The sequence below is a fragment of the Gambusia affinis genome, linkage group LG07 (assembly GCF_019740435.1).
Source record: "Gambusia affinis linkage group LG07, SWU_Gaff_1.0, whole genome shotgun sequence".
NCBI classification, from domain to species: domain Eukaryota; kingdom Metazoa; phylum Chordata; class Actinopteri; order Cyprinodontiformes; family Poeciliidae; genus Gambusia; species Gambusia affinis.
The window spans coordinates 11,684,404-11,703,436 of record NC_057874.1 but is presented as its reverse complement, the minus strand read 5'-3'; the positions used below and the strand labels follow the sequence as shown (position 1 = coordinate 11,703,436).

The 19,033-nt window shown below is 37.8% G+C and overlaps 1 protein-coding gene across 1 annotated transcript in view; it reads right to left on the bottom strand.

Moving 5' to 3' along the window:
- Window positions 1-3,626: 3,626 nt before the first annotated feature.
- col7a1 (collagen, type VII, alpha 1) overlaps window positions 3,627-19,033 on the bottom strand; it is a 68,117-nt gene continuing 52,710 nt past the window's right edge. The window contains exons 102-119 of the mRNA XM_044121879.1: window positions 18,950-19,021; window positions 17,282-17,353; window positions 16,371-16,406; window positions 16,202-16,282; window positions 14,463-14,516; window positions 13,879-13,932; window positions 13,728-13,790; window positions 13,589-13,651; window positions 13,337-13,453; window positions 11,855-11,932; window positions 11,422-11,475; window positions 11,249-11,297; window positions 11,031-11,039; window positions 8,554-8,637; window positions 7,419-7,547; window positions 7,018-7,179; window positions 6,468-6,650; window positions 3,627-6,401 (exon numbers count right to left, since the gene is read on the bottom strand). Of these exons, the coding sequence (XP_043977814.1) occupies window positions 6,373-6,401; window positions 6,468-6,650; window positions 7,018-7,179; window positions 7,419-7,547; window positions 8,554-8,637; window positions 11,031-11,039; window positions 11,249-11,297; window positions 11,422-11,475; window positions 11,855-11,932; window positions 13,337-13,453; window positions 13,589-13,651; window positions 13,728-13,790; window positions 13,879-13,932; window positions 14,463-14,516; window positions 16,202-16,282; window positions 16,371-16,406; window positions 17,282-17,353; window positions 18,950-19,021 (1,389 nt within the window). The 3' untranslated portion in view covers window positions 3,627-6,372. The remainder of the gene's footprint in view (window positions 6,402-6,467; window positions 6,651-7,017; window positions 7,180-7,418; window positions 7,548-8,553; window positions 8,638-11,030; window positions 11,040-11,248; window positions 11,298-11,421; window positions 11,476-11,854; window positions 11,933-13,336; window positions 13,454-13,588; window positions 13,652-13,727; window positions 13,791-13,878; window positions 13,933-14,462; window positions 14,517-16,201; window positions 16,283-16,370; window positions 16,407-17,281; window positions 17,354-18,949; window positions 19,022-19,033) is intronic.

Sequence of the window (19,033 nt, the reverse complement as noted above, 5' to 3'; positions counted from 1 at the left end):
AGTACTCTTGAAAGAGCAATAAAATACATAGATGTTTTTATTTGTATTTTGGCAAAATGTGGAAAAGTCCAAGGAGAATTAATACCTTTCTAGTCAGTTTAGATACCTCATGCAGACATAACATTATGACCACTAACAGGCAATTATGAGTGTACGTAGTTGTACAAAGAATTTTAGTAAAGTTTAAACTTGCCAGTTCAATATGCCGCTGTGACTTTTGTCACCCCCCAAAAAGATATTTCTGTAGATTGTCACTCCCCTGCTAATAACAGCATGTGGTGAATATGCAGTCTCACCATCTCAGCAGGAGGAGTAGGTGGATGAAAACTGCATGTAAATATGTTTAAAAAGTTGTAAGTTCATTGACGTTTGCCAGTCTGGCTGGAGGTGATGGCCTCTGTAGGAAGTAAGCTCACACCAGAATTGAGTCTTAATTTGTCTTGATCGAAGATGTTTTGGGGAGAAAATTTGGTCCAAGTTAAAACTTGTGTTGAATGTTTGGCATTAGATTTTTCCAAGCCAGAAAACTTTGGAAAATATTTGCATTTCCAGACGTTTTTGCTTATTGGTAAATTCTAAAAACCTTAGTCTTACTGTCCATTCATCCACCAGTATCTTCAGATTCTACAATTAAACCCTGATATCAATACAGTAATTTTTTTTACATTTATTTCTAATCAAGAAAGCTTAGAAGAGTATGAAATTTGGTCAGAGAAAATCTCCAGAAACCTTCACCGTATGGTATCTTGCTATCAAACCTTTATCTCATCATTTTAGAACAAACAGCCATCAATTCAAATGAACAATTTTATGCAGTGACAATCATATTATGAAGTTGCATCAAGAGTAATAGTATGTGGAGGACACAATAATTTTATGGCTGTGCATGTCAAAGTGAAAGCCCTTCATAGAGGTGAAAAAGTGTAAACCAAATTAGATATGGTTATTATTTCTCCTCCTTCCTATCCACAGAGACAGACATTAATAATCTTTCTTCTACACACACCCTCCTAGCCAAGTGTTTATGTAGACACAGACATGCACCTACCATCTTTGTATGTCCTTTTAAAGACGTGTGAGACAGCTTAAAAGGCTTTAGTGGATTGCATAAAGCCTGCTGTTACGGTTGCTGAAATCAGTGACGGCTGCTATTTTTAGAACATGCGAAATGTATCCGTACCAGCAAACATTCTCACACATACATATGCACGACGAGACGGAAAGAAATACACAGCACAGAGCATTTATGGGGAGATTTACAGGCCGAAATAAAGTGAGACGTCAGATTATGTGCAAATTTAAACATGCAGTATCTTCCCATCTCCTTTTCATTCCAGCAAATCTAAACGTTAGCTTGATGAAGCTTTAGCAGATGAGGGCTGGAGGTGTGTTGTTGTAGGGTGCTAGTGCTTTGAAACATAAGTCATTATAAAACATTGGATAAAATGGTTACCCTGCACTTATAACATGCTGCACAATAAACAATTTTGAAAAAAAAAATAAAATAAAAAATGAAAAAAAGAGGATATTCTGTGTGGTTATATAACATTAAAATCACATGAATATACAAAATCCTTTTAAACCTGAAAAATTAAAGTCAGCTAATCACACAAATACAATAAGAGAACATCCCTTTTATAGATTTTCTTTTTAAAGGATGCAATTTTTGCTGAGGAATAAATTAGGACAACCCCACACTTATTCCTGTTTAAGATGACTAATGTTACACACAGGTGCACATGATTAAAGCATCTTTACTCAGCATTTTGATGGAGGTTTTCCCTACTTAAGCATAACACATTTTGGTGTATTTATGACTTTTAAAGTGAGTGAACACCTTGCTAAGATCTAAAGAGATAGCCAGGCCTTTCGCAAAGAAAACTGTGGCAGCTTATGAGTCTGGGAAGGGATTTAAAAAGATCTCAGAAGAATTGAAAATCTGCCATTCCACTGTATGGAAATCCACGGGAAGATACTTAAAGCAAATACCAATAGGTCCAGATCTGTCAGTAAGTACACATGAAAGCCTTTAATTGTAAAAGCATTGATGAAGAGATGATAAACCAGGAGGAGTGTTCTGCAATTTGTTCTCGTCAAGAGCTTTGTGGCAGCCATCTGGAGACAATCAACGGCTGGTTTGCCAAGACAAAATATCTAAGCAAGAAGAAATGAAATCTTTAGTAACCATCCGTAATTCAGGGTCGACACCAGTGTTTCTTATTTTACATATTTCCACATGAAGAAAATAAAGTTTAAGCCCAGCTGTTTAGGGATAACTATCCATCGACATCTATTTTCTAATAAAAGAACTGACAGCTTAAAATTGATGCCTACTTTATGATTATAGAGTAAGTTCTCGGATAATAAAACACTGAATGAAACACTTAAGATCCCATTGCATTCCCTTTATATCATTTAGGATTTTGTTAAATTGGACCATTTGTGTAAATTTAGCTTCTAAAACTCCAGCCTTTGAGGGACGGTGACTTGAAACCTTTAGGACTCTGTAAATATGATGAGGAGCGAATTCAGGCATCTCATTCAGGTATGTACATATAAGAACAAACGTCCCCAAACATTGGCCCATACAGACTGGAATGGACACTTGGAAACCCATTACACAAGATTAAATTTTTTGCAGTTTAGTACCAACTTGGGTCTCTGCTGGGTCTAGAAAACAACATCCAGCTGCTTTATTGAATTAAGTCAATAATCTTTGGTGTCTGGAAAACTGTTTCCAACACCTCCTGACTAGTAAGTCACAATTGACTGGCACTGCCTCATTACATTAAGCAGCAGCTTATTTGGACTTAAAGTGACCAGAGGCTCATTCTGAAAGGAGCTCCAAGTAGGCAAAACTTGAAAGGAGAAATCTAATTATCTGAGAATGCAATAAACACTTTTTGTATAGCTAATGGACCTGTTCTAACTTGTTGAAAAGGAAACATAATTTACTGTTTTCTTTACAGTAAAACCGGAAGAAAGAAAGCATGGAAAAAAAAACAAAAAAAAAAAAACAACAATGTTGAGTAACAGAGGCCCATTACAAAGTGCAAATATTTTCCATCCCACACATTCCCACAGTTTTCAGACCTTTTTAACTCAATCTTTTCATTCGTGTTTGGAGGCTTTTCCACCTCTTCATCCTGACATGTAACATCTCTCTCCCTGCACCGCAGTCCCGTCCTACCCAATATAGCCACCGCCTGCACCTGATGAGATGACTTAGATAAGAAATAAATTCAGGCTGAGGTGAAGGAGTTGATGAAGTTGCATGAGGTCTGATGAAGTCAGATGAAGCAGATACGGAACGAGTGTGTCACAAACTAGGGGAAATCAGGCGAGGGCAGAGAGCAAAGACAAACACGGGAGGAGGAGTCGTGGCTGACAGGCGTAAAATCTTCTCATTAATAAAATCTGCTGAGGAAATTACAACTAATAAGTCACACTCCTACTCGTAATTTTTCTCTCTCCTCAAATTCTCCACTGAGAAATGATCTTGCCATTATTGCCGTTTCATCAGATTTCAGTTTCAATCTGATTCTCCAGGTGCCGATTTGTTAATAAAACTTTGCTACCTGTTCAAAAACATCTGTAACAGAGGATGAACAGAACTGACACCAGTACCACTGAAACATTTGCTTTATTAGAAATACACAGTTGAACACCGACAGGTTTATTTTTATTTATTTTTTTTTACCACAAAAACACAAGCTTACACCTTCAACACACAGTATAAAAATACCTTTAAAAATAGCACCTTTTCTCTGGCAGGTAAACATGCAGTCATGAAAATAGACACAACTTTCCCCCGAAATAATGAACACACCAATATATACAACAAATTGTTGTGCTTGATACTTCATTTTTAAAACAGATGTCAACACGATACCCAGAATAATATAGTCATGCTTGCACAGTTATTTTGGTGTGAAGAATAGGAGGGTATTTTGGTCCTGTTCATCTCTTTTTTACATCGAGAGTATGTGTCGGTGCATTAGTCTGGTTTAATTTAGAGTTTTATGCGTCTGGAGAACCTGCCTGGAAAACTCTGAAAAATAAACAATGTACAGCAGATGACAAACCTCATATATATTGGTCCCTGGATAAAAATAAATGTGAAGAAAATAAATGAAATGTGCACACGAGCTCTTCAAACTTGGTCCTAGATGGTTTTTACTAAAGGGACGTGATTATCTGAGTTCTCAAGTATCATATCAAGAACGTAATAAAGAACTGCATAAAACTTAAGTTGGATAGTTTTATGAAAATAAACTAGGTACGTTTTGAGTATTTACAGTAAGAACAATTTGATGGTGGATTTATGCAGCAATGCTTGAAGCTGCAGCTTTCAAAGTTACATGAGGTGGTGGAAAGACTTTTGTTTCTAAATAACCCTGGAATACTAAATTAAAAAAAATATATATTGAGAAAACCAAGATAAATTCTAAAAAATAAGGCATGATGTATAAAAAAACCTTTTAATTTTCTTGGGAGGAGTTAAATGGAACAAAAAAATCACAGGGTAGTTTTTGCAATTCAATTATATCAACCTCATTGTTGAAAAAGAAATGCTGCATTTTTCTCATCTTTAAATGTCTCAAAGAAGGATGAAATTTTAGAAAATTATACCCACAAATGTCTGTCTACAAAATCAGCAAAGTCACTTACCAGTAGTTTGATCATTTCAGAAAAAAATTCAACCTATTTCACTTTTTGTTCCTGAATTCACAACTTTTCTCCGACTGTATTCTCCATCATGCCTAGTTTATATGGTGCTCTGCAAATTCTTCCATAGCAGCTGATCTTTTTAACATTTTCCCACATTACAACCACAGACTGCAAATAATTGTCTTTTTTAATTAAAATCTAAGAAGTGTGGTGTTCATTTGCATTGAGTCCCATTTACTCTGATCCTCTTAAGTAGATCCAGAACAGCTGATTGCTTTATCAAGTCCTGAAGAGTTATCCTGTGTGTAACTTGACCTCAGTTTAAATAAAGTTGAGTTGTGAAGGTTTCAGATGTTTGTTAGCGACCAACAGAAAACGAACACGAAGACCACGGACCACAGCAGACCTGCCAGCGATGAATGGTGAGGAAGTTTAAAACTGGATTAGGTTTTAAAACTCTTTCTAACTGGACTAGTATTATTCAGAGAAACAGCCAAGAGGCACACGGTAACTCAGGAGGAGCTGCAGAGACCTTAAGCTCATAAATTGGTCCTCTATTGAAGAGTACCGGTAGCAAAAAGAAAGTTGCTACTCATAGGATTGCTTGTGAAAAACTGGTGGCCGTATGCCTAAAACAATGTGAGGATAATTTTCTTCTGCAGCGACAGAGACTCTGGTCAGAGTGTAAGGAGATGAATACGGGATAATTGAGCTTTTAGAGGCTGTAAAAGGCTGTAAATTGGGGCAAAGGTTGATGCAACAGACAAAACCTCCTACATATAGAGCAAGAACATCTCTATTTGATAGAGTCAAATCCAATGGCCAGATTTAAAAAAACACTGGATGCTCTACATCCACTTTGGCTGAGCTTGAGCTAATTTAGAAACAAGGATGAGGAGAAAAATCCACCTAGCAAAACTGGCAGAGGCATACCCCAAAACACACACAGCTGGGATTGAACTAGAGTAGACCAAGTCTGCATGCAGTATTTTTAAAATTTTAATTTAGAAAAAAAAATAAATAAAACTTTAAAACCATGCCTCATAATCTTTCCATTTTACAATTATGTACTATTTTGTGTTCATTCATTACATAAAATCCTAGCAAAATATATTAAAAGATTTTGGCTTAAACATGACAAAAATGTGCAAAATGTTCAAGGGGTGTGAATACTTTTGAAAGGTAAAAAAGTGAAACAGTGTCAGGGCCACAAAGACCAGAATTCACTGGTCCAAATGTGAATTAGAAGATAATAAAGACATGGGGTGGAAAAAAGAAAATCAACTAACTTAAATTACTTGTAAAACTTTGGCTTGTGAATCGCTACACTGAGTTTTGTGCTCTTGCCTTTGCTTAATTTGCACCCATTATTCTTACTGCCAGTGAAGGACGTGAACTGATGGTCCCAAAGTACCTTAAAGCGGCAGTAATGTTTAATCAAGAGAACTAGCTCTGCAGCGGTGAAGTCTTAAAAATTGACAAAGACAAATTTTTGGTGTCAGAATGATAAATAAGGATTTGTTATTACACTGAAAAATGATTCCATTTCGCTAAATATCCACTTGGAAGTAACTTGGCCCTTTGAAAACAGTGTTAAGTCCCACCGGGTGTAAAGAGGCAATAAATAAACAAAAACTACTGACATCTGAAATATAATGAGCTTTAAAAACATTCTCGTGGCGGAGGAGAAGGTAGCCACAATCACCGTGTCGTCTGTAAGGGTTGAGGATCTGCAAAACAGAGCCCTAATTAGACCCGGAACCCTAATTTTTGACTAAATTTGTTCCTTCATGTACCTTTGGTCTCCCGGAGGCAGGCCTGCTCACACTCCTCCAGGTGAAGGAAGCGGTTGTCGTTTCCTTTGCAGCCGCTGTAGATGAAAGGCCTGCAGGCTCGAACCTGGTTGTTAAAATACCAACGCAGAGTGTACTGCTGACAGCTGCCCTCGTCCATGGGCAGCAGACAGAGGTCTGTCAGGCCTGCAGAACGCACACAGGTAAAACGTGTTCATGAATGAACGGCAACAGAACGAGGGATGAGCACGGTGCTGATAAAATGGAATAGAGGCGGAAGAGCAGTGAAACCGAGGGGGTTGAGCCAAGCAGGCATGGTATGTACAATTATCAAAACTAGTAGAGATTTACATCAAAGGTTTTTGCAAAAAATACTGGTTTTCTACCTGGATGCATGGATAAAATCAATTACTTCATGTGAATAACTATTAGAAAGTCACTATCGGACACGACATGCCGACTGCAAGATGAAACAGAACCAAACATCAAACATGGACAGCAAAATTAACCCTGAACTTGTCCCCAAAGTGAAAAGTAATATGAATTGTTTTACCTTCCTCTTGCACAGCCCTCTTTGGCCTGTCTGATCTGGACTTGTCTGCGGCCAGAGGTGGAACTTCCACTTGTTTCTGACCGGCAGCTGTTTTGTGAGAGCCAGCGGTGCTGCTTGATTTGCTTGAATCGGCTTTGGCAGCTTTTGTTTTAAAATCCTCGCCTAGTGACGGAACCAGAGACAGAAAACAAGACAAGACAACATTTCAGATTCTAAGAACTAACACACCCTAACACAAACCGAACGTCACGGAGACAGGATGATTGAAGCTGCACAGCCGCAGCAACAAAGACATTCAGGATGAGATGGTAAACTGTTTCAAATTGAATAAAAGGCAAACATTTGAACTTGACTCATAAAAAAGGGTACACAAATGGCAAACTTTATTACACGCAGAATACCTTCAGTGAGATTGGCAGACTCTGTGGAGAAGTAGAGCATGTCATCCATGGGGTCATCCAGGGCCTCGATGGAGTAGATGTGCTCGTATTCGGGGTCATTGGTGTTTACCACCACACGCAGCTCCCGGCCTGACACAGGAGTGGCATCACACTGATCAAAATCCTTCATCTGACTCTGAAACTCTCCAACCCTCAGACAGAGTGAAGAGTAATGATGACTGCAGCGCCAACAGAGTGTGTTCTGAGCCTTTCAAGTTTTCCGCGGCGGAGTCTGTTTCCAGACTCCTAATTGAGTCTCAAGACTTTTTCTCACAATCATAAAACTAAACTTGATGATCACTACTTGTTAAAAAACATTAATTTAGTCCAGCATTGGCCTACATCTTATACTGGAGTTGGTGTTGCTTCTTTTGTTTATTTTGACAACTAACATGTAATGTTACTTCATGTTTCTGTGTTGTTACTAATATTTTTTGTTTACGGCTTATCATGTCCTCTAACTGAAGGCTTCACTAAAGACAGTTTGTTCTAACACAGTAGTGAAAGGAATTTGCAAAAGGAAGTCCTCAAAGGTGTATAGTTTCCTTTTAAAGCATTGCATTAGACTCTTTGAACTGAATGTATTTAGTAAAGACAATGCGGACATGTTGGTTAAAGGTCATAGAAAGTTAAAGAAACACAGTTGCGTGCTGCTCAACAGGGAGTTTGTTTAAACTGGAGCTTTCTGAATAAATGAAAGCTCAAATTATCAAAGTAATGTGGAAAAGCTAAGAAGATAATTCCAGCGAAAACAGAACTTTCCTTCCTTGTGGCCAAGAGTAGCAAGTAAAAACTTTGTTACTTGCATAACATGAATATTGGAGTTAATTTTTTTTTTTTTTTATTAAAGCTTTTAAATAGCTCTGTTGGCACTGTGAGGTCAGAATAGTCATTAAACGTTACTCTTGTATTTGTCTTCACACAGTGTGACAAATACATCCTGGGTCCAAAATGGAGTCCTCTGTTTTCTAGCTCAGAAAACCACCCAGTTCTCAGAGGTCTCCATGTGTTTCACCACCAGGTTTACAATGTTTGTTAATAATGAACAGACAAACAAACTTAAAGTCAGCTGCAGAGCTGTGGAACAAACACTCACCCTTCTCACCATTCAGTACCAGTTCTTGCTCTGTTGTAGGTCGAGCCCTGAGTGTGGGCTGGGACCGAGTGTCAGGGCCTGAACCTGAGAGAGCCGGACAGGAGGGAACATGGGTGCAAAGGAGCAAAAAGATGATCCGGAGCGTGAGCGTGACCAGGTAGGTGACACACAGAAGAAAAGGAAAATGGCTCAGGAAAAATAAAATGAGGAAATAAGAAGAAAGACATGACATTTTGGCAGCACCGACGCTTGAAAGTTTAGGTCATCTTTGCAGGTTGTTTTTAATTTTTTTGCATTATTGGGAAACCCATTATCCTTACATTTTTACGATCTCAAAATGTAAATGCAGAAATCGTATTCACGCTGTTTCATCCTCTTGATTTTAGCTGATTTAACATTGAATTTAGAGCATCCTGAAGCTCATAATTAAACAGCAAAATGGAGCAAATGAACCAGATTTCTGAATGATGCAAAAGAAAACTTTAGAAAGCTGAAAATGCTGGCTATTACTTTGCCAAACAGAAAGTAAAAAAAAAAAAAAAACACACACACAGGTTCCCCCTGCTGCTAAATAAGAGAAGAAATAAATTAAATATAGATTTAAGATTAAACTTGAGATATTATTTGTAGCAAGTGAAATGTTGCATCCCAGCAAAAAAACAAAAAACAAAAAAACACCCCATCTGTGAGACACAATGGTTGAAGTGCCTTGGTTTGGGACTTTTTAACTACATATAAGTCATATTACTTTTTGTCACTTATGTCTCCTATGTAAGGTTTAAAAGATATCAATAAATTTTATTTGTTGTACTGGCCAAGTTAAAGTTCTGACCTTAACCCAAAAGAAATCTTGCAAGAAATGAAGTAAAGAGAAGAAAAGCTGTTCTCTTTGCCACTATGGGGGATATAATTCCTCCAAGGTAATCAACAATTACTGCAAACATTTCATTCTCAGCATTTCTTCAATGCATACAGCAAAAGGAGAACATTTTTCTTTGGATCATTTCAACTTCATTTTATCTTTTTATTCGACTTTCAGTAAAAATCTGGTTCTGAATCCCATTTATGCAAAAAGACAGAAACATCCAAAGAGTTCATCAACTTTCAAGTCCCACTGCATAACATTCACCCACATGACCTATGAACAATCCCAAAAGCACCACAAAAAAAATAATAATAATAAATCAACCCACCAATCTGACACAAACACCAGATGAAAGGATTCACCAATTTCTCCCAACATAAACAATCTTTCCAAAATTGGCTTTTAATCCTTTGAAGACTCAAGTCCCGGCTTATAATGACTTCCATCATTTAAGCTGGACTTAGATTTTGTTTGCCATCACAGTAAACTGATGACTAAAATCTTTGATAGGTTGTTAATTATGAAACATAAAATACATTTTTTTTCCTGAAAAATAACACATTGATTAAACATGAGGAGAAACTGACTTTGGCTACTTTTTTTGCATATTCATCAGCATCACTTATCTCATGCTGGTTCATAACACTGGTGTTGTCCTGCATTCATTAACAACTTACACAACGAACACATTAATTAGAATGTGGGTAAGTACAATCGTTTGGGAGGTTTTTGCTAATTTGCATTTTATTTACTTGCATTAACACGGACACAAGTTGAATTTTATGCAAATAATTAACTCCTGGACTATTAAAATGAATCAAAATGAAATATGCATGGGGTCACATTGCTTAAAAAATGTCTGTGGAGTAACTTTGTTTAATAAAATATGAAACATACACTCTTTTTTATCAAGTATAAGTGACTGCAGACTCCATAATAAAAAAGGAGTTCATACACTGTTGCAAAATTTGTTTTAAAAGACTTTGGTTTACGATTTTCCTCATATTTCATTTGTATCATATTTTCACCCAAGTAAATATAAAAAGTGATGTTTCTTTTTTGCTAAGGGGAAACAGTATCCAAACCAAATGATCCTGTTTGGAAAAAAGTAGGTCTTTCTTCCAAGATTACCAAGAGTTTCCTAAAAATATTATTTCTAAGGTGTGCGTGTGTGTGTGTGTGTCGGTACATGAGGCTGAGGCCCAAATCGGAATGAAAATCTTCCAGTGTAACAGAATTAAAACAATTCTGAAAAGAATGATTGCTTCACAGAGCAAACAAATCAACGCAAGTTATTGCAAATGTGGCAGTGGTTAATGTGGCAGGGCCAAAGGTGGCACATCCGTTGATTAGGAATAAAGCTACTGCATCTTTACATCAGACTTGGTTGGTTTGGAAGGTGTATTTTTTTTAAACAAAGGAATAATTTGAAAACTCCTTTTTGCATCTACTTGAGATATACATCTCCGATTGTGAAGCATTTCTATGATCTGAAACATTATTGTGTGACAAAAATCCAGAACAAAGGGAGTCTACTAGCGCTGAATACGTTTTCACTGCAGTGTTCTAAGCCTTTTTTGTCTTACTTGCAGCAGTGGGGCGGCTCACTCACCTCCACACGCTGAGCGGATCAGTCAAACAGACCGAAGGGAATCAGAAAGGGAGAAAACGGCACAGATTAGTTTTGAGAAATGCATCGTTGCTGCAGTTTTTCTATGGCTTCTCGTAAACAGTTTCAAAATACTGTGACTCATGCTCTGTTATCAAGTTTGGAGTTCAGCTTGGAGGACAACATTGTTTTAAATTTGCAATGTAAGCTGAAGGACTCACCACAGTGCTGTTTCATCTCAGTGCGAACGTACTCTCTGATCTCATCCTCCTGAATATAAAACAGGAAGCAGACAGACAGAAACTATATTATGAAGCAGCACAGTAAGAACTCTGCGGATGAGTGTCATTTCCTGTCTTCACATTGAACCCTGTGGTACTGACGCCACACTGACCGTCATGCCTGGCTCTCCTCTGTCTCCCTTGGCTCCATCTGGTCCCATGTCTCCCTGCAATGTGGACAGGTATTAGGACATGCAGTACCCGCAGAGAGACTTTCAGGGAAGTGGTTACATAGACTCGGGCCAGGTTCCACATTTGAACAAAATCAACAAATAAGCAGGAAGGTTAAATCAGCAAAAGTGACTTGCACTGAAACTGTTCACACAGTCGCATCCTCACGTAAATTAAGCTGAGCTGTAGCTCTGCAAGAGCAAAAGAAATGCAAAACACAACTTTAAATTGTCATTTTATATAATCAGCTTTTTGGTCCAAATACCATCAAAGCTATTTGTCAAAGCAATAAAAAAAAAATAAAAAAAAAATTAAGCATTTCTGGAAAAAAAAAACCCAAAAAACTATATTCTGCAAAACAAAACAAATACTAACCGGCTCTCCTCGCTCGCCTGGGATTCCTGGGATCCCCCGAGGGCCCACCATGGCAGGACCAATTGGACCTCTCTCACCCTGACGCAACATAAAAACAGATAAGAAGGAGAGAAAAAAGCAACATGAACTAAAAGACTGATGAGCTGAATAGAAAACAATGGTCCAGTGTGAGCATACGAGTGATTAGCAGGTTTTCAGTCAGTAGCTTGTTCTAGGAAACTGGTATTCTGCCAGCAGAGTCAAACACTGACAAAGCACAACGAGGCAAATAAATGCTGCCCTGAGTTATTAAAGCTGCTTCCAATAAACACGCATCAGAACACACACACTGCATTGCAATTTACTTTTTATTGGGCTATATGGCTGTAGAATGGTCTGGCTTCTTTCTGCTGATTTGTGTTAACCAAAATCACCTTTGACAGGGATGTGAACAAAAGAAGGAAACTACAAATCAATGGAAAAAGCTGGCTGTGTGAGAGTTTTTAATCATTGTTTTGACGATAAAAAAAAGTGCTTTACAGTGCCTTGCAAAAGTACTCGCACACATTTTTTTTTTCTTCACATTTTGTCAAAAGAGACACAACTTTAATGTAGTTGTAGATGGGTGGTTGTTTCCATGTGACTCTTATTTATCTGAAGCAGAAAGGACTTAAATGAGTGGAAGATAACTGCAGCTTAAGCGACAAGAGCGAAATAAGTAAACTACAAATCAATCCAATTTCACCACAGTTATTCCAATCTTTGTGTCAGTCAGTCACATGCAATCAAGCATTGTAAATACGTTTCAAAGGCACCATTTATTTCCTCTGTAAGCCTGTTCAGGTGTCGACTTTGGTAACATTTTGGACTGGTGGGCTATTTTAGTTCTCAATTATCTATTTTTCAAATTCTGATTCTCCCCTCCCAATGTCTTCCTGCAGCTTTCCATTTGATGCAGCAACATGACTGATGATGGAGAAATTATAAATCTTTTTAAATGATTATTTATCAACCTCCATGTCTCTTTGTAGGAGTGAAGATCAGTAAAGACAAAGATATTTTTTCATCAGCGTAGCAGAAAATAGTGTCTGGGTCTGAAAGGTGCGTCCATCACAGGGACCTGATGCGCCTCTGCACCCCGTCACCAGCTTCCTTTATGAACTTGATGATAAACCAGACAAGCTAGTCACACTGAGAGCCCTTCAATCTGCCAATCAACTTCAGGCAATAGATGGCAATCAAAGATGACAAGTGGAAAAGGAAGAGGACAACAAAGACAGGAGAAACACAAAAAGACTGTAATCTTTTAATATCAGTCGTAACATCCTTCCTCCACTCTAAAAGCCTATTATTAGATTGTGTCAAGTCCAACTTCAAAACCAAAGCTATTTTTGGTGTACCAATAGACTTCTGAGATGTGTTTATCCTTTGTCTTTTTCTCCCTATAAATAATTCATGTACTGTAGGTGTAGAATCAGATTAATCCGCAGTGAGGAGAGTCACCTTCTGTCCTTGGAGTCCTTCAGGGCCTTTAGCACCAGCCTGTCCTTGTGGGCCAGTCAAGCCGGGGGGCCCGTCGGCCCCTCTGGGACCAGGAGGCCCAGGAATACCAGACGGTCCCTGTTTAAAACACAAACGCAGTTCACTGTGGATTTCAGGTTTTGTGACCTCCTGCGAATGGGTGATGCTGTGAGACACAGTGATGATGGATAAAACATGTATAATTAATTAAAATGATTAGATTAGAATACTCACCCTTTCACCTTTCTCTCCTTGAGTTCCTTTAGGTCCAGCAGCCCCGTCAAAACCTCTGTCACCCTACATCCACAATGCATGTTTTAGTTTAAACATCTGGATTATTTTTCAGTGTTAATGAAACCATATTGCCTCATACCTTGGGACCAACTAGTCCTTCTTTCCCAGGAGTGCCAGGCGCCCCAGCAGGTCCAATGTCCCCCTGGAAACACGAACAGAACAAAATGAGCTGCAGGAAATCCTTATTAAACACCTTTGGATAATTTTTTATGTGCAGATATCACTCTTACCTGTTCACCTTTTCTTCCTGGCAAGCCTGATCGTCCATGAATGCCTGAATCCCCCTGAACACACAAACACACCATTTAGTTTAAATATGAAAACATGTCAGAGGAGTAGACCTCTAGATAGAATCAGAAAAGCTTTATTATGATAGTAATATTTTTGCAATTATTATCATCATTGCCTATAGATACAACCAATTTACAATATTATCAAATTATTAACTTATTAGATCAATTTATTCAAAAAGTGAAAGTTACGTATATAAATTTTCGATTACACACAGTTATATGTTTTAAATGCTAATTAAATCTAATAAAAAACCCTTTTGAAATTTTAAATATTGAAAAAAATGTATAAATAAAATGACATTTAACAGATAAATGTTCTGGCATGGCCTAAATCAGCGGATCCCAAAGAACACTTGAAATATACCACTCCCTGTATTTACATGTGAGTTTAACGTTTTGAAAATAACTAATAAAGACATTCATTTATGATGATACCTTTATCTATTCAAATGCACCTGTAAAAGTTCACTCATGTATTATTCTACACATCCGGTTTTCATTTCCTTGTCTTAGTAGCTAACCTTTTCTCCTTTGGGTCCATCAGCTCCACAAGCCCCCTTGGGTCCACGGTCGCCCTGGAAACACGAGAGATCATCACTGACAGACATAAAAGGCACGCGAGACTTTAAGTGGAGTGGCAGCTGAGCAGAGAACCCATCTGGCTGGATGATTCTCTTACTGATGACTTAGGTTATTCAGAACGGACTTCCACGAACCACAGACATAAAGCAGCGTCTGCAGCGAGTTTCTATTAACAACCCGTGTATATGACGGGGAGCTGGATGAAGGTATTTTATAGGCAATGTGTGTGCAGACACTCAGGATATGATAAGAGCGTGATAGGAAATGCAGCCGTCTGAAACCCAAAGAGAAACTTGATTATCCTCAGCATGGTTATAAAGAATGCAGACCGATGATGAAATCCTTTATATTTTCATGTCTCACTGGGTTTTTCTTTTAAAACTGCATGGTGAAGTGGCAGTGACACTTCTATGCCTGGTAGTAACAGGCATAATGCTCTTTGACAGACATTTTCTTCCTCTTCTTTAATAACTGAAAATAACACTTACTAAATCAGAAACGAGAATATGTGCCGTTTACACCGTTGTCTCAGAGGTAAACATCACTTTCAAAGCTTACTGTTACGACAGTGTTTCTCCATTCTGGTCCTCACGCCCCCCTGCCCTGCATGTTTTAGGCGTTTCCCTTCTGTCACACACCTGGATGGTATCTGTGGGTGACTATCAGGCGTCTGCAGCACTTGATGGTCATGCAATCATTTGAATCAGCTGTTCTCTAGAATAGAGGCACATCTAAAACATGCAGAGCAGAAGGGCCTGAGGACTGGCGTTGAGAAGCACTGTGTTAAGAGAACTGCAGCATCTTGGAGTCACGCAGTTGCCATAACAACCATAACATGATTTATGAAAGTCAACCGGGTGTTTGGGATGTATTGTCTGCAACAAACACCTCAGGTGAGTTTTGCTTGGACCAAAGAATGAAGATGTGGATAACAATCTCGCTCTTATTCATCAGTATGTAGGACAACATGAGATGCTGTGTGCCGGTTTCTTTTGCAAAAGGCTCTGGGAACTTTTTTAGAGGCCAAAGAAAGATCAATAAATCAATGTTTCAAGATATCTGTAGGTTTAAAAAAAAAAAAAACCTGTTTGTACTCTAACATAAAACTGAAAACGCATGTCGGCATCGGTCTCCCTCGGGACAGCAGAGATCTGTGACATAAGGCCAAATCAACATGGAAATGATTCATCAGACACAAAATCACATTTCTTCTATTGCAATTAACGTTGATTGGAATCATATGGAAAATCCTGCATGGGAACTGAAGAGAATGAAGTATAAGAGAGAACCCTGAACAATGGATGATGTAGAAAAAAGTAAAACTGTGCAAAAAGTCAAGTTCAGAGATCCCTCAGAGAAACGATGTCCCAACATTTTGAAATGTTAAAAAGAGAAGAAGAAGAAGAAGTGCTCTGCTACAGGTAAAAATGGGTTGAAAGTAATAAACAAAGGGGCTCCAATAAGTGTGATTTTGTAAAACACAGAAACATTATAAATTGGGATGACAATGTGACTGCATGCAAGGTTGACACTTGACAACACCTAATTGTTAAAAGAGGATTTAAACTCTGATTAGACCACCTCCAAAACCTTGAGGCAGTCATCACCCACCACTACTGGAAGGTTGAAACCACATATAATAAACAAACACTCACTGCAATGCAGACAACTATAATACCTTGATTCCTCTCAGTCCACTGACACCAACTTCTCCTTTGTCCCCTTTACGGCCTGCCAGACCGTCTTTCCCAGGTAAACCCTGGAAGAAAGAAAACAAGACAAAGTCCAGCGTGCCCAATCGTAATGAAAAATGCCCATACAGAATATGGAAAAATGAAAACATGTACCGATTCACCAGGCACTCCAGGATCGCCTGCCTCTCCCTGCACAGAAACAAAGCCAACAAAAACGATGATGATACTTGTTAACAATATAATTTTACACACTCTTTTCTTTCATTTTTAGCATCATGATATCTGCACCTCTGATGAACTTAAACTCTAAAACAGGCTGAAGAAAATTTGTTTTCATTTTTTTTTTTTTACATTATTTGTCATTGGCATTATAGACACACCATATTGAAAAGATGGTTACCTACATGTGCCTGTGCAGGTTTGCTCTACAGAAAGCATATTAGATAAATTCATAAAATAAAGACTGCATCCAGCAGGGCACGTTGATATAATACCAACCTGTGTTTCTATGACTTCAACTATTTGGTGTGTGTGCATGCTGGTGTTTGTGTCTTAATCTTAAAAGCAAGCACATTTGAATATATGGCACTTACAGTCTAATACTCTTGGAAGTACTGCATCCTTTATGTCCTCATTCATAAAAAAAAAAAAAAAACATCACTGTTGTCACTGGACATGTGGTGCAGCTCCAAACGCAGTGATGTTTTCAACAATGTCCTTAATTAACTATTGAAATGTTAATATACGCCACTGCATTAATAATACAAGTTTCTAAAGCTGCAGAAATGTCTGTATCAGTATGAAAACTCAGTTTTTCTAGAGGTACTAATTGGTTTTTGCCTTTTTTCTGCATGTTGCCAATATAAAACTTCTTACTGAATCAAATTCTGCTCTGCTGCCTGAATTCATCACGGTACTTCACTCCTTTGAGGGTTTATTCATTCTGCTTTGATTTCCTTTTCTTTTTTCTTCAAATCAAGTATTTTGAAATTGATGGTTTTTATCAATCTAAGCATTTTTCTCAGACAGATTTGGTTTTACTAATTAAAAATTATGTCACTTGCCTTTTGTCCACCGGGGCCTCTGGCCCCTGGGAAACCAGTGGATCCTCGCTCTCCAGGTTCCCCTCTTTGACCCTGATGACAAATATGCTCACATTGACAATCTGTACATTTTATCAAGTAAACTGTACAGATTTTCTTCCTTTTGCTGATGGTTGATCCAAATTATTTAACTAATTAATAGCTAAATAATCCTCATAATTTCAGTGAGAAATTTCTATACACATGCTGCAGGATGAATGTCATGGTATCACTACAGATTCACTCGATTTCAAAATTAAGTGGGCAAGTTTGAATTTGTCGGGGATTTTCTTTAATCTATGCACAGTTACACTGATAAATATATCCTAAAATATATACACACTTCCCCAAACGTTTTCACTAAATGTCCCTCAGCAAATTCCACCTGTATTTTGTATCCGTCAGCAAGTTTCTGGATATTTTACCACCCTTCTTATCAGAAGGGAAGAGATAATCTAAATTGGTTGGTGTTCTGGGACATACCTGGCTTTTTAAGAAGACTCCCATTTTTCAACACGTTTGAGGTCACAGTTTTGGGAAGGTTTTCCCAGATGTCTGACTTTTCCAATTCAAAAACTTCATTTTACATCTCCTATTTCAATTAAATGACCTTGTCATGTGAAAAGAAAATGGATGTTCAAATGTTGAGAAAATCCAAACAGAAACTCGCTGTAACACCTGTCCCTGCTTGTAGTGACACAGATTTCACATACTGAGGGAGCTGACAGAGCAATATACTCTGTCCCACAATAAAAACCTTGAAGCTTGGTGAAAATTTGCAGCTGCCCACATGGACAAATGTTGAAGCATTTTTTGACAAAACCTTTCTAATTATGTTTCTTTAGTAGAAGAGACTACCCTCTTCCTACATTGCGACTTGGTAATATTTGTCCTCTCTGCCTTGCAAACATTCTCTAAATCTATCAGGTTAAGAGAACGCCAGAATCCTAAAATTAATCTCTTCTCCACACAATCCTTGTGGCTTCTGTCTTCCTATTGTATTAATTTTGGAGAAAACTCCAGTTTTTTCTTCTATCGGTGTTGTTCCATATTTTCTCCAGTTATTAATGCCTTTCTTCGTTCCATGTGAAATACACTGCTATAGTACATCAGATATCTTACCCTTCTACGGTACATATTGATCTAACTGTACAGCAAAATAACTTTGATCCTTTGTAAAGCTCTAAAAATGAGGGTTTAGGTTTAAATAAATAAGCAAAAAAACAAAACAAAAAAAAACAGTCTGGTTTCAGTGCAACCTGTACATTTAAGGAAGTATGTATATATTTGCACCCTCATGTCTAATTTTGACTCTGTTCATTAAAGAAAATCCACAATAAATTCAAGCTTGTGAACCTAATTCTTTCTTGTTTTTTTACATTTATTTTGTTTCTCACACATAGTTCAGCGCATAGTTCAAACACACAATTAAAGAAATCAAACTATCGATTTCCTTCGTCAGTATGTGTAAACCTTTTACCAGAACCGTATGTTCCATGTTGATGACATCACATTGTACACATTGTGAGAAAACTTAAAAAGGCGAAACAAGAACCTCTTTAACACTGACACAGTTGTGAATCAGAGCAACTATCTTCAAACTGTTTACATTAAACACCAAACAATCGGTTCCTCTCCACTTAAATTTACCTGCTCTCCTGTTGGACCCTCTTGACCTTTCGTCCCTTTTTCTCCTTGAGCACCTTTGACTCCTCTGTCACCCTGAGTTAAACA